The sequence below is a fragment of the Hakea prostrata genome, chromosome 9 (assembly GCF_041222555.1).
Source record: "Hakea prostrata isolate BN-2017 chromosome 9, UWA_Hpros_2, whole genome shotgun sequence".
NCBI lineage: Eukaryota > Viridiplantae > Streptophyta > Magnoliopsida > Proteales > Proteaceae > Hakea > Hakea prostrata.
The window spans coordinates 57835651-57850365 of NC_142608.1; the positions used below are offsets into that span (position 1 = coordinate 57835651).

General features: G+C 37.8%; 2 protein-coding genes across 3 annotated transcripts; one reads left to right on the plus strand and one right to left on the minus strand.

The window, feature by feature from the left end:
• The first annotated feature begins 3768 nt into the window (after positions 1-3768).
• Positions 3769-5868, plus strand: LOC149005715 (putative polygalacturonase At3g15720). Its single transcript, XM_089135979.1, has 9 exons — positions 3769-3813; positions 3921-4052; positions 4172-4336; positions 4436-4456; positions 4557-4764; positions 4856-4937; positions 5062-5170; positions 5354-5473; positions 5638-5868. Exons 1-9 carry the CDS (start codon positions 3769-3771, stop codon positions 5866-5868), a joined length of 1113 nt encoding a protein of 370 aa, XP_088992105.1.
• Positions 5869-8694: 2826 nt separating this feature from the next.
• Positions 8695-13974, minus strand: LOC149005716 (disease resistance protein RPM1-like). Of its 2 annotated transcripts, none has more exons than XM_089169243.1 (3): positions 13361-13974; positions 9661-12624; positions 8695-9525 (listed from the first exon to the last, which is right to left on the minus strand). In XM_089169243.1, the coding sequence occupies exons 2-3, from the start codon at positions 12497-12499 to the stop codon at positions 9371-9373; spliced, it is 2994 nt and encodes a 997-aa protein (XP_089025369.1). In that variant the 5' UTR covers positions 12500-12624; positions 13361-13974; the 3' UTR covers positions 8695-9370. The 2 variants fall into 2 exon arrangements, with proteins under 2 accessions (XP_089025369.1, XP_089025370.1); XM_089169244.1 differs by having other exon boundaries at positions 9661-12639.
• Between the last annotated feature and the right edge of the window lie 741 nt (positions 13975-14715).

The window sequence follows — 14715 nt, forward strand, 5'->3', positions numbered from 1 at the left end:
TCCGCTCGGCCCTGCTCTGAGGCGCAACACTTGAATAGACCATGAGTCAGTGACTCAAGCCAGTCACAAAGTCGTGGCATGCAAACCAAGATGTGCAGCATAGCAACTCATACGCCACATGGCTACACTGCGCCATACTGCTTCTAGAAAGAAGAAGAAAAAAAAAAAAAACCAAATCCGCTCCTAGTTTGAATATCCGGTCCCACATCTTTTTTAAAAGGCGTGCGTGTTACGGTCAGCCTCAACGACCTTTAACAAGTACGGACAATCTTCGAACAGATGGGCCCCACGATGATAATACGAAAAGACATTTGAAAATGAATGAGGGCCGTTTGGTCTTTGGCTGGACTGCCAGAAAACATTAAAACAAAACACGGGAAATTAATCCTGTTCCCCGGGAGCACAAGACTTTTTATTATTATTATTTTTTTTCGGTTCAAAGGCGTTTTTTATATATAGGGATAGAGATATTACATATGCCGCTGGCAGAATTGAACCCATGACCTTTCCACTGAGAAGCGGGTTCCTAACCATCCTACTACTCCTCCATTGACTTTTCATTATCTTTTTATATTAGAGTTTTCTACAGTGGTAGTAGATTACCATGAGATCAGATCAGATCAGATGAGATGCATCAAGTCCCGTACGGGAGACGAAGGCCGCGGACCAAAGCAAATATGATGACGTGTAACTCCAAGATGGTGTGGTCCACTTCGATGATGATATATCATATAAGGTGAGTGAATTAAGGTGGGTGGGGCCCCACTGGCTTTGTTTGTTTCGTTTTGTTGCTGACTCGGTTGTTTATGGACTTGGCTGTGTCGGTTTTCGCTGTAATTGTCCCTGCGAGTCTTCTCTGCGATATGTGTCTCTGCTATGTACGTGTTAAGTGTTGAGTGGATCAAATAAAGATGCTTTCGCTCCAACGAATAATAGTATCTTTCGAGCCAGCGCAATATTGTCTCGCGGTTGCCATGTTCGGTGATCCACGTTTTGGCACGATTACAGATCTGCCCTCTCACGACAAATTTAATCCTTGGTTTTTAGTTAGGGGCGGTTAGTTAGTTTGTCGTCAGTGCCGCATGGATAGGATTGGGAATAAAAGCAAAGAATGAAATACACAAGTAAATCACCGGATACATTTCAGTGGTAGTGATGTTTGGGATTTCCAAGCCCCGAGATCAAATTGGGCTGGACTTGGACTTGGACTTGGGCTTGGGCTTGGGTTCTGATAGGTAGTATCAAGCTGGGCTTGAGTTTTCTGAATTCCCGCTAGTCAAATCAATTTGTACACGACGTAGTTGGCTATGTTGCAAGTTTCCAGCCCAAGATCGAATTGAGATGGGCTTGGATTCTGCCTAGATGACTTCAGCTTGGGCTTGTATGTTCTGCCTTCACACTACCCAATTCATATTGTACTCGATGAAGTGGGTCATATTGGAGATCTTCCAGCCCAATATTAGATTGGGATGGGCTTGGGTTTTTCAAGTTGGGCTTGGGGCTCCTGAATTCTCTCTAGCAAATTCAATTTTACTTTGTGTTTGACTGTGTGGCTTGTCTTTGTTGATTTAAGATTCATCCATGAGCTTTCACGGATTTTATAAAGTATGCTTTTCTATTAAAAAAAATGTTTTATTTCAACTTTAATCATTTATGGAAAAATATATATACTAGTAAACCATATCCCTTGATTTGATAACACTACATCTACCAATTATATTTAGTAATGAATCATGATTACAAAAGGTTTGAAAAATTTCCGTTGCTATGCTAAACATGGACAAAAGTCATTTACAAATGAAATATTCAAATTATACCAATGTTTGATGGAAGGTTTCTTCAAAAATAATCTCCTATAAAAAAAAAAATCTTTCATCAATAGCTTACATGTTTATAACTCTAGATTCGATACAACTATGTCAATTGGTTATGGTTCTAGTATTCGGTCGAATCTTCTAGAATCCCATCTTGATTCTCTTAAGTGAAAAATAGATTCTATCTTGGTCAGTTCGATTTGTATCTAATTATAGTATAAATCTTGTATTTGATTCTCATATGATTACATCATCGGTTAAGATATCCAAAATAAAATTGACTATGCTATCCAAGAAACAAGATAAAGCAAAATTTTAAAGATCAAAATATAAGTGAAATACTAACAATCTTGATTCACATTGGAGGTTCTTTCATGAGTTCACAACAAAATTTAATATCTTAATACTCAATTAAAGAAGAAATATGAACATTTTATCTCAAATAAGTAAAATAAAATCTCTTATTCATTAAGTGATGGACCATTACTTTTATACCTTTGAATGCTATTTGACCAAAAACACTGGAAGAAGATGGAAAGAATGGTTAATAAGAGAAGTTGTTACTCTGTAAAAATGCTTACCTTTAGTAAGAATAAGATACTGATATGTAGGAGACTAAGCCACTAGGCACATAAGAATCTTTATTCTTAAGATTTTTTTATTCAAGAAGAAAAAGAATTTAAACTTAATAAAGAAATTTTAACACCGCACCCATTATTATTGGAGTGAAAGTGGAACTGGTGTCCATCTCTAATATGACCTAAACTACATTATCCATAGTTAGGATTTTCTGTTAAGTGAAGGGTAAAATGACCTAAATGTCTTTACCTCTATTTAACTTATTCAAAATTTAAATTATCCAAATACCATTTAAACAGTAAAATTATCCAAATACCATTTTCCTTCATCTACTTTCTTTCTATCTCTGGTTGAAAACCATTCCACTACTTCCGGAAACCACCACACCCCCTCCCCTCCTCCTACTGGAGACTACGGGCCCCCACTATAGGCTTTTTCCCCGCCGGAATTCACCACACCGTAGTCCGAAGAATTTGTAGATCCATTTCTCCATATGCAACTTCGCGATGTGGTTCTTGTTAATTCATCGACATCCTCAAATTGGTTATAAAAGTTCAATTGCTATGCATTTGAGTATCTTACATTTTTTAGAAAATAGAATAAAAAAATAAAAAAAATATATCGTTAATAAAAAAATCAATATTGACATAAAAAATAAATAATTTATTTAGGAAAAATAGATTATACAATCTATGTATGTAAGGAATAAAATATTTTACCACGAAAGTATACAAGGAATTAAATATTGAAAAAAGGTAGCAAGTTTAACGAAATTTGAGATTACCAATTTGGTTGGTTACAAGTTAAATTAGAATGAGATCCATACCAAAAAGAAAAGGATTATGAAATATTTCCGGCAAATTGTAGGAGAAAGATTTACCATAGTCAACACCTTGTAATTATAAATAGTCTATCAAGGTCAACTGTATCCACAACACCAAGTGAAGAAAGCATGGCTAAGAGAGTGAGTTCTTCTTTCTCTTCACTATACAAACTAAAAATCATTTCTCTCTGTCATCTCATCCATCTTCATGAATCTTGTTATTCACCGCTACAATTTCTCCAATGAAATGGAGTTTAGTGCCTGAAGATATTATTTAATGGGTTGCTTTCTTCTTCTTTCTTTTCACTTTACAGACAAAAAATCATTTCTCTCTGTCATGTCTTTCATCTTTATGAGTCTCTTATTATTCACAGCTAGAGTTACTCCATTGAAATTGAATTTAGTAGCTGAAAATATCATCTAATAGCTTTCTCTTTTTCTCTGCAGGGGGCTTCTATTCTTATATTTTTTTTGTGTTTGATATCAATCTTTGCATGGGCTTGTTCAAGATTTGTCCCTACACATCTCCCAGGACAAATTACTTTTAATGTCATGAACTTTGGAGCAGTTGGAGATGGCAACACTGATGATTCACGGGTAAAAGTTTCTTACTTAGAGTTTTTCTTTCCCCTGATCTTCTTTGAAGACAAAATCATCTGTTTGTGAGATGTTATTTTTATTGACATTCCATCTGTTACTTGCAGGCATTCTTGGGTGCATGGAATAGTGCTTGTAGAAGTACTGCACCTTCCACCTTGATCATTCCAGACAAGACCTTCTTGTTGAATCCAGTGCAATTTTCTGGTCCTTGTGGAACATCTAAAATTACTATTCAGGTACTTAACAAACCACTAATCTACTCATTTACCACTGCGCATGCATTCAAAGTTCTTATCTTTTTTATTTTCTGTAGTTTATATAGTTTTGCTTCTAACTTATGGTGTATGAGATGCAGATATCAGGAAAGCTAACTGCTCCAAGTGAAGCATCACAATGGAAAGCTTGTAAAACAGGTTCCTGGATTGTTTTTAACTTTGTTGATGGATTAACAATCATTGGATCAGAATCCGCCCAGGTTGATGGACGTGGGTTGTCCTGGTGGAATTGCAAAAAAGAAGATGTAAGTTTCTGACTATGGCATTCCATCTTTAACATTTTAATCTTTGAGTTCTTTCCAGTGACTGATCAAAATGTGTTCTTTCTTTAATTTCCTGTGCAGAAATGCTCCGACTTGCCCAATGTAAGTATTAAAACTGTTCTGCTCCCATGTCCTAACATGCGCATGCAACTGTCTTGTTTTATTTGTCCTTGTGCCCTGACTTTCTAGTTTCCTGTTGCAGACAATGTTAATTGATCGTGCTACTAAAGTTGGTATCAAAGGTTTGAAGTTCATAGACAGCCCAAAAATGCATTTGGTGATCGAATCCTCTTCTTGGGTTCAGGTTTCAAAAGTTAATATAGTAGCTCCTGGGGACAGTCCAAATACAGACGGTATACATGTATCAAATTCTGACCATGTTGTTATCAGAGATTCATTCATAGGGACTGGTACTGCTTCCCTATCTCTTTATAAGGAAATGAACAACTAATTTCCATGTATCAAATCTTCTTATACTTCTGCTCAATCTCATTTTTATAGGAGATGACTGTGTTTCAATTGAATCTGGGAGCTCTCTGGTGGCTATTACCGGAGTGAAATGTGGTCCTGGACATGGAATAAGGTGTTCCATACGAGTTTTATTTTCAAATTGTTTAAACAAACTATTCAGATGTTGTACATAGTTGATTTGGAAATAGGGTTTTTCCAGGATCAGATCCTAATCATCTTTTCATTGTTTTTACTAGTATTGGAAGCTTAGGGGATTTTCCATCACACGCTCAAGTAAGACACGTTCATGTCTGGAATTGTCAATTTGATGGAACGACAAATGGAGCACGGATTAAGACATGGCAGGTAACAAGATAGAAGCTTGCTTGCTCATCCTTGTTTTACTACTTCCGTGATGTGCTAGCTACTAGCTTGTTGTAATGTTTATAACTGACACAGTGACACATCTGATGTGCTTTGCTTTTTGGTTATTGAATTTTGCAATTTAAGTGCATACATGATCTTTCTGGGTTGAGTTGGATTGTGTAGGGTGGATCTGGTATTGCTAGCGGAATAACATTTGAGAACATCACCATGAATTCAGTTGATCATCCAATAGTCATTGATCAATATTACTGTGATCGTGATGGACACGATTGCAAGAACCAGGTAAGAACTACTTCTTATCCCCCAGCCATTTCTCTTTAATCTGATGGTGTCCATATTTCCTGCATTTTAATCTCTGGAGGCTTATTTTTCTTCACTAACTTGTACTTGTTTTGTGGTTGGTTGTGTTTGGGGTTCTTCGACAAATTGTCGTCATGAACGCAAAGACATCCGCTGTTCAAGTAAGCGATGTCAAGTTCAGTAGGATAAGTGGGTCTTCCAGTCAAAAAGTTGCCATTGATCTTGCATGTAGCGAGTCTGTTCCTTGCAAAAACATCCTCTTGGAGGAAATTCGTCTGAGTAGTACAAAACCAGGTGAAAAGACAGTTGCTTATTGTGATTCTGTGCGTGGAACTGCAACTTCTGTGGAACCGATTGTTGAATGCCTACAACATTGAAGCAACTACCCTAATGCACTTGCTGATATGCATATTTTGGATTTGTATGAGCAAAAAATTCTTGTTTGCTCGATAATATACCATGTACACAAAATTCCTGCATTGAATGTTTAATATGATTTATCTTTTGATGCCCTTATTTAAAGTATCTGGTCGATCTGTTGGGATCTCTTCCACGATTTGAGGACCTCATTGAACTCTCAAGAGAAACTGAAACTGCACACCACCTTCGTTATAGTGTAACTCTCTCTTTTTTAATATAGATTAATTGGTGATTTACCAGAAGTTGATCCAAAAAATGAGGGAAGCTGGATTAAGGGAAGAGAATCCACAAAGAGCAAGAAATTAAACCATAACAATAAGATCGCAGTTTTCACAACACAGAAAAGGAAACAATTACTTGCTGTAACAGAAACTTGTAAGAGAGCCAGATGCCATAAGCTAAATTACTCCCACGGGCCATAATCTTGAGGTTAAGGCACTGGTTTTAATAGTTCTGGAAAGAGTTCATCAGTCCTGCATAGAACCATTAGATGGAAGATATAATTATATATATATTTTTTGGGTACGAGTTGTAATACATTTAAAATAAGTCATCAAGAAACATATTTCTGCAACACAAATTCCTCCCTCCAACCCCCCCTTTCCCGGAGTAGTAATGCTTGACCATAAAATGCAAACAACTGTAATATGATGCAAGTATCTATCTAGAATGACATTAACAATTATATCAAGCCACATGTCAATAAAATTAAAGTTTCCTTCTCAGGTATGTAAATGAATTCATCATAAGAAAGAAGAAGATCAATTGTTTAGAACATTTCTGGGTGGGTTTTCTCAAATGTAAATGAGGCCAACCTGGAAAACCCACCCTAGGCTCCATCTGGTTGCAAAGGAAATAAAGAGAACATAATTGAATTCAAATCAGTATTTTAATAACTTCTGCAACAACGTTTAACATGATTCTGTAATTAGATAATTTAGATAGAATCATGTTAAATGTTGGATAGTAGGTTTACTATTGTAGGTTGGTTGCACCATATTTCGTTGATGTTGATCATTTTTTTTTTGCTTGCTGCAAGCCGAACCAAATTGCCATGAGTGCTGCCTATAGGGCCAACAAGCCAATTGGCCCTAGCTCTGATTGACCCTATATCGATTTCTCATTTTGCCTATCAAATTGTTTGAGAAATCGCTTGTTGGAACCAAGCCCTGATTGGCCCTAATTCCCACCCTATAGGGTCAATCAGAGCTAGGGCCAAATATAGGGTTAATCAAGGTCAGGGCCAAGGCTAGGGACAAACAGGGCCAATCAAGGCTAGGCCAAGGAAAGGGCCAATCAAGGTTAGGGACAGGGTCAATTAAGGCCAGGGATAGAGCCAATTAGGGTGGGAATGGGCTTGGCTTGGCTCTGTAGGGCTTAGGGTCGAGGACAATAATCTTTGGCCCTAAATTGGGGTCAGGGTGGGAATGAGCTTAGATTAGAATATATAGGGCTGGACTTGGGATTGCAAAACCCTGGCCAGGTCGGCCTTGTTGCAGCCCTAGGTGCCCTAGCCAAAACTTATGGCACAGGGAATCGATTTGCTTGCTGATGGATTTTTGGAATCTAAAATATTGCATTTGGTAAAGTGACATTGGTTGTAAGACTAATTTGGTGAGCACCTCTCTTCCAGCAAATGAAAGGTTGTAGGCTTTCCAAGTTGCAAATTTTGACTTGATTTTCCACAAGATGAAATTGAGGTTCTTAGTCTTTGCTTTTCCCTACAAAAGATTAATCCTCAGATACAAGGATTCATTTTTCATTTCATTGACTCCCAATAAGGACAATAATTGGGATCAATTTTGTTGTCCAACATTCCGACTGAAAAAAGCTCCATTTTTTTCAAAATTAATTTGTTGCCTTGTTATGTCTGAGAAAAGTTCTATTGTAGCTTTAGAAGTCAAAATATCCTCTTTTTCTACATAGTAGAAAAGAAACGTATCATTTGCAAAGAGGAGATGTGAGATTTCTAGGTCATGTCTTGTCACTTTGATACCTTGAAAAGATTTGGACTTATGTATTCTTTAAGTAATCTAGAGAGGGTTTCCACAATTAAAAGGAAAAGGTAAGGGCTTAGCGGACATTCTTGTCGGAGACCCTAGTGCTTGAAAACCATTGATGAGGGTTTCCATTTAACTTAATTGAGAAAGAAGTAGTCACATTAACTTATTCACTAGACTACCCCATTTTTGGTCAAAGCCTAACAAAAAAAAAGTGCTGCCAATTACCTACCATTTGACATGATCATAGGCCTTAGATTTGTCAAGTTTCAAGGCAATATAGCTCGTCTTACCTTTGGTATGTGACATAAGGTGAAAAATTTCATGTGTTAGAAAAATATTATCAGATATCTGCCTCCTTGGAACAAGAACCCTTGGAGTGGAGATATAAAGTGTGGTAACAAAGGTTTTAATCTTGCACCCACCCAAAATTTAGCCAAAATTTTGTAATTGACATTACAAAGGCTAATTGGTCTAAAATCAAGGACTTCAAAAGCATTATTTTTTTTTTGGGGATAAAACAAATAAGAGTGTGATTAACCCCCCCCCGACAAATTGTGATGTGTGAAAAAAGTACTGACAAAATAAAGAAGATGTCATCACAAACCAAATTCCAGTGTCTCTGCATGTATTGAAACCATCAACCCTTGGGGCTTTGTATCATCCCAAAGAAAACACTACCTATTTAATTTCTTCCTTAGAAGGTGGGTTAACCATGTTCTCAAGCCTTAGAGAAACAAGGGGAGGGGGGGGGGGGGGGAAGGGTTCCACAAAAGTGGCAGTTAGAGGTAGTGTAAAATTCTTTCATGATGAGGTTGGGAGAGTATGAAGCCATTGGATTTAATGAAAGTAATCCTTCTTTTAAAAGAGTGAATTTTGGAGGCCAGGTGATAGAAAAGGGTATTTCTTCTTTGGATTGGTTGTGCTGTTTTCCTATGTGCTTGTGTATGTTTATTCTCTCAATTTTGGAACTTTGTTTTATCATCTTCAACTATATGGTTACAGGTGTCTTCCTTCTCCCTCTTCTATGATTTCCGTGATTCTTGTACTAAGTAGGCTATTTGATGTTCTTTCTTCTCACCCACCATCCACCCCGCCTCATTTTCTCTAAAATTCCAGAACATGTACTTTCGCCATGTCTTGGAATTGCTACTTGGTTTTTAGTGTTCTAGCAATGGCAATCCTTGTAGCAATGGCTTTAGGTAATCCAACTCCTCTACTACACCTGCTTATTCAACAAATGGAAGCTGGAAGAGAAGGCTCTCAAGGGTATTCCAATAGGTACCCTTTGTAACCCTATATATATATACTCGACATAGAGGATTTAGCTTAATTAGCAAGTGAACACAGATGAAATAAAATGAACATCAAACATACACATATTATGTGCATTCCACCAATTAATCACTGTACCCAAGCATTAACAATGATGGCTAGCTCACTTACAAATTAGAACTCATCAAAGTAAAGGCAACAGATAGAATACCTTGGTATCATCATTGCTGAGAAGATGATATTGCGGCGGTAGTGAACCTGCAGTAGTGCTTTCACCTCCATGCTCAAAAAGTTCAACTTTGGCTATGCGTACATCCAATAGATTTTGCCGAATCGTTGCTGTCATTAATGATGCACAAACCAAACTCTTAAAAAGTGACAATATAGCTTTATGAAAGTAACGAAGGAAAGTAACTAATTGCATATCACATATTGTTTTCATCTAGGAGCAAAAAGAAAACAACATTTACTCACCAAAAAGTTGCTTCGGTGCAAATTCAGTTTTCTCCTTGAAAAGACTTCTCAAAGCAACTGCTACATCTATTGCAGAATAACGAACTCGGTGTCCTTTAAGCTTACAACTAAAATAGGCATTTGGCAATTTCTCTCTCAGCATGCGTTCTTCAAAATACACAAGAAGAAGAGGCATTATACTCAGCTCAAAATCCAGGGGCATGTCAACAAAGTAAAGATATTTTATATTGGGAAAATGTTGAATTCCTTCTGGAGCTCTGCAAAATTTTTTGCATCCTTCTATTCTTAGATCTTCCAAGACGGGCATTGCACCTTCTTCCACTCTCAATACAGTAAGTTTCTCTTGCCCAATTAGACGAAATACCTTAAGTCTATCAAACCCTCCTGCCTCTATGAGTATCTCATCTCCTTCAAAGGATTCTGCATGAAGAATCAAGTCCACTAGATTATGTAACATCCGAAGCCTCCCGATGGGGTTGTCTTTTAACCTTGAAGTGCCTAAACGCAATTTGACAAGACCATCAAGTGATGTAATCCAATTTGGTAATCTCTCAAGAGGAGCATCCAGATACAGACGTTGAAGGGACCTGGGAGGTAATGACAAATGATCAAAATTTAGGAGGTCATAATCATCTAATGACTTTATAGTCAATGAACAAAGATGGCTCATCTTTTCAATGGAGGTACATAGGTGCATTACATCGGCTCTTCTTATGCTCACAATACCCAGCCTTCTGAGCTCTATTAACTTCCCCAGCTCTTTAACCAAATTGTTGCCACCTTGTTGGTATGCTTCTACGAATACTAGCTTCTCTAGACTTGTTAAACTCCCAATAGCTTTGTGCAGTTTTAATCCTCGTTTTGTTTTGATACCACCAAGGGAAGTGAATCGATCAGCTAAAAGATTCCGAAGATGATTGAGCTTGAAGATCCCAACAGGCATTTTATCAATGGGAGTACCTCTAAAATCCAAGGTTTCTAGGTATTCAAGTTTTCCTACTGCATTTGGAATGGCCTTCACCTTTGTATTTCTCACACATAAATACCTCATGTGGATGAGATTGCCAATCTCATCATGAAGAGTTTCCAAAGGTATGTCTTGTAGATCCAATACTTGCACCAACTTGAAGTTGGGCAAAACTGTACGTGAAAAAGATCCTTGCAGTTTTTCAACCCTAAACAACAGAAGAGATCGAATGTAGGAGAAATTTGCATTCATCAGAACATTTTCTTCATTGTTGTGGACAGTCATACGTCGAACCTTGTTTGGCAAACTTTTGCACCGTCCATCAAGAACTATATTATAATTCCACTCCTCCGACTTCAAAACAATGATTTCACGAAGAAAATCATGTACACGACAACTTCGAATACGTCCATCTAGGTATGTTTCTTCAATTTGAACAAGTTTCCTACAAACAAGCTCCTTCAGGTAATCTTCAGCAACCTCTTCCAGGGTCAATCCTTTTCTTTGTCCCACAAATCCTTCAGCTGCCCACAACCGAAACAGCCTCGCACACTTGATTGAATAATTTTCTGGGAAGATGCCAAAATATAGGAAACAGAATTTCAAGTGGTAAGGTAAATCATTGAAACTCAATGACAAAATCTTTCTCATTCTTGTTAGAATGGGATTGTTTTCAAACTCAGAGCCAAGATTGTCAAGCAGTTTTTGCCATTCAAATCTTGTCTTATCTTTCAATGACAAAAGAGCACCTGTAGCTACAATAGCAAGAGGCAATCCCTCGCATCTTTTCAGGATTTTAAGAGAGAGGTCCTTTAAATCTGAAGGACAATTCTCTGAACCAAATGCTGTCTTGCAAAATAACCTAAAACCTTCTTTATCAGGTAGAGGATTAAGGTTGTAAACATGGTTACAACTTGACTTTTTGCAATAGGAAGCTACATCGCTGTTGCGTGTTGTGATTAACACCCTACTACCACAATCGCTGCTGGGTAAAGCATGCTGCATAGAGTTCCAGGATTCTATGGTCCAAACATCGTCGAGAACAATTATATATCTTTTTTGTTGTAAATATTCCCTCAGTTTGTTTAACAGTTGAACTTCTTCCATGGAATCTAGTCCTCTAAGGACATACAAATCTTCCTGGTAAAATTGCTTCATCATGGACCTCAAGAGCTCTTGAGGTCTAAAAGACTGTGACACAGTGATCCAGGCATGACAGTCAAAGTGTTCTTGAACCTTACAGAGATCATACACTTTCTTGACAAGTGTAGTCTTGCCTACACCACCCATGCCTGCCACAGAAATTACCGTGCACTTGAACTCTTCATCTCCTAGCAATTGTAACAGATGATCCCGAGGCTTCTCGATTCCAACAATTCCAGAATTCTCAACATACAGAGCAGAGACTCGAGGATCATGCCAAGTGTCAGCCCTACTAAAAGAGACTGACCCCTGATCAGAACAGCTGAAGCTATATCTCTGGTTTCTCTCTTTAATTTTGATGACTTTCCGTTTGATTTCCTGTACATCAGTAGCTATCTGATGCCAAGGATTCCGCTTCTTGGAGAGGTGAACAATTTTAGAAAGATGGCCTATACATCCAGAGTTTTGTTGATGATGATGCATGCATAGCATAACTTCAGCAACAACATCTTCAATTTCGCAAGCTACATCCCTCAATTGCTTAACCCAAACTTTCACCCCTTCATCCACCTCTCCCCTTGTATCTGCATCCTTCAAAAAGGCATGGATACTCTTGAGTTCATCCATTAAGTCACAAAGATCTGTCTGGATGCCTCTCAGAGGTTTTGCCTCGTTAACAAGCAAGTTGTCCAACTTGCTAAGTAGAAAGCTTACAGCAGGCATAGCCATTTCTTAGTCTGAAGTTGTGTATGATTTTGCAGAAAGAATTGAAGAGCAGCCGTGAAAAGCTAATCTACCAATGCTGGGATGTTCTCTTTCAACCCTTCAATTATGTCTCCAGATCATGATTTCATCTGATGACAAGGCAGCTGGGAGTTGATTAAAAAAAATAAACACAAACTCTTTGAAAATGGCATCAATGGCCAACAATTTATGCATTATAGATCTCTCAAAATGACCATTGCATTCATTTGCCACCAGAGTGGAATTCAGGGACAACAGAGAAACAAAGACCAAATTGGAAGCATGGAATGAAGAAAAGAAAGACAATGTTAAGGCCTTTCCTATAATAGAGTTGGGTATTGACTGTATTTCAGGATTTTGCTCATGGAGGGTCTGTTTTTCAATACAGGGTGTTGTGACCAAGTGGCCCTGGGGTTTGAGTCTGAAAAAAACCACACAAGGAAAGCAGGGTAAAAGCTGCATACATTGTGACTTTTCTCAGATCCCACAATGATGGAAGCCTTACTGCAACATTCATCGTCTTCTCAATAGAAATAAGGCTTGATTTTTGCTCTCATTTCAGTTTAGTATAGGCCTCCTATCAATGGATGTCTATATTGGATTGAACAATCAGTGTTCTAGCTAATTACATGGAAATAGAAATTTAAAGTCGATTAATCACCATAGCCAAGCAAGCTGAAATTAAATAAAGGAGGAAAATCATACATGAAAAATAACATTTAATTGCAGTTAGCTGCTTGAAGCTTGTTTAAAGAAATCCAAAGCCTATGAATACAATCTAAGCTAAGCACGTCCGGATAATATTCATTTATCATAAAACACGAAAAAGAATTGACTTGCCCATACCTGGATTCCCGAATAGTTGTTGTCAAAATTGAATTGTTAACCACTTCATGAAGCTTTACATCTCAATATGGGAAAGTTGGATCTGGACAAAACCTTGAGAGCTGACAGATGATGCCATGGACAACAGAAAAGTTGAGTAGTACTATAAGCAGGATTCGCTGAATGGCTCATCTAGGAAACTTAGCCCTTCTCTTGTGAAGGCAGAAGGAATTTGATAGTTAAAAGCTTAGAGCCATGGATGAGAGATGGCTGGGTATGAGACTCTGTTGATGCTACAAGATAGAAGGAAACGGGGTGCAAGGGTTGGGGGGGGAGGCTTTGGGTGGTGGGTTGCGTTTCACCGTCCGCCATGGCCTCACTGTCAGATATCCAGAGCTCAAAGGCGTCCCTGCAACTCCAGTTCTTGCGATTTCTCCTCCATGTTGAAACAGCTCGGTCTTCTGTTCTGCCTGTGTTTTGCGGAAAAAAAAAATTTATCCGCATTGATCACAACGTCTGAGCTGATCCAAATTCTTTACCAGAAAAAAAGAAGAAAAGGAATCTTATGAAAATTAAATTGCGTTTCATCATTTGCCAATGACTCACCACGCACGAAAGCATTATCTGTATCTGACTCAGCACGCGGTATTCCATCTTTTTCATTGTGACTTTGGAAGGGGCGGCTTATTAGAGATGAATAAAGACACATGTTATACACGTGTTATTGTATATTGTCATATATTGTTTGTTAAGATGTGACATAATAACCCTTTTCTATAAATATGCATCAGATTAGATCATCAATTCATTTCACTGAAATACTATTGTAATATGGCTGGTTTCAAGAATAGCAGCTTGCACAAGAAGGCCCTATTCACATTTTGGAAAGCCCACAATTGAATTGCCTTCAAAGCCCACATATAGGAAGAAGGCCCACAATCAACACTCGGTAAGGCCTCCTAAGAGGGATAATAAACTAATGATGGTAAATGTGGATGGGTCATGGAGAATCAGGATCCTCCACCCACAAATTTCTCAATCCATGTGGTCAGAAATCTGACACATGTTTGAATCTCAAAGTTAGATCTTTTTTATTTTATTTTAAGTAAACATATATAATTTGTACACATGTCAAACATCCAATTATGTGGGTTGAAAATTTTCTTTTCCGTCTTACTGTCTGAGTTGACTAGTAATGGATCTAGCCTACCTCATAGAACCCAAAAGGAAGAGTTGGAAGTATCAGTGAGGTGATTCCAAACAATTCAGGTGATACATTGGAAGCCATACTAGATGTTCTCCATTTTGATGAAAATATTGTTAGATAGGGGGTGGTAATCTAACCTACAATTTCGGAAGAATTGTCGTTAGATTGC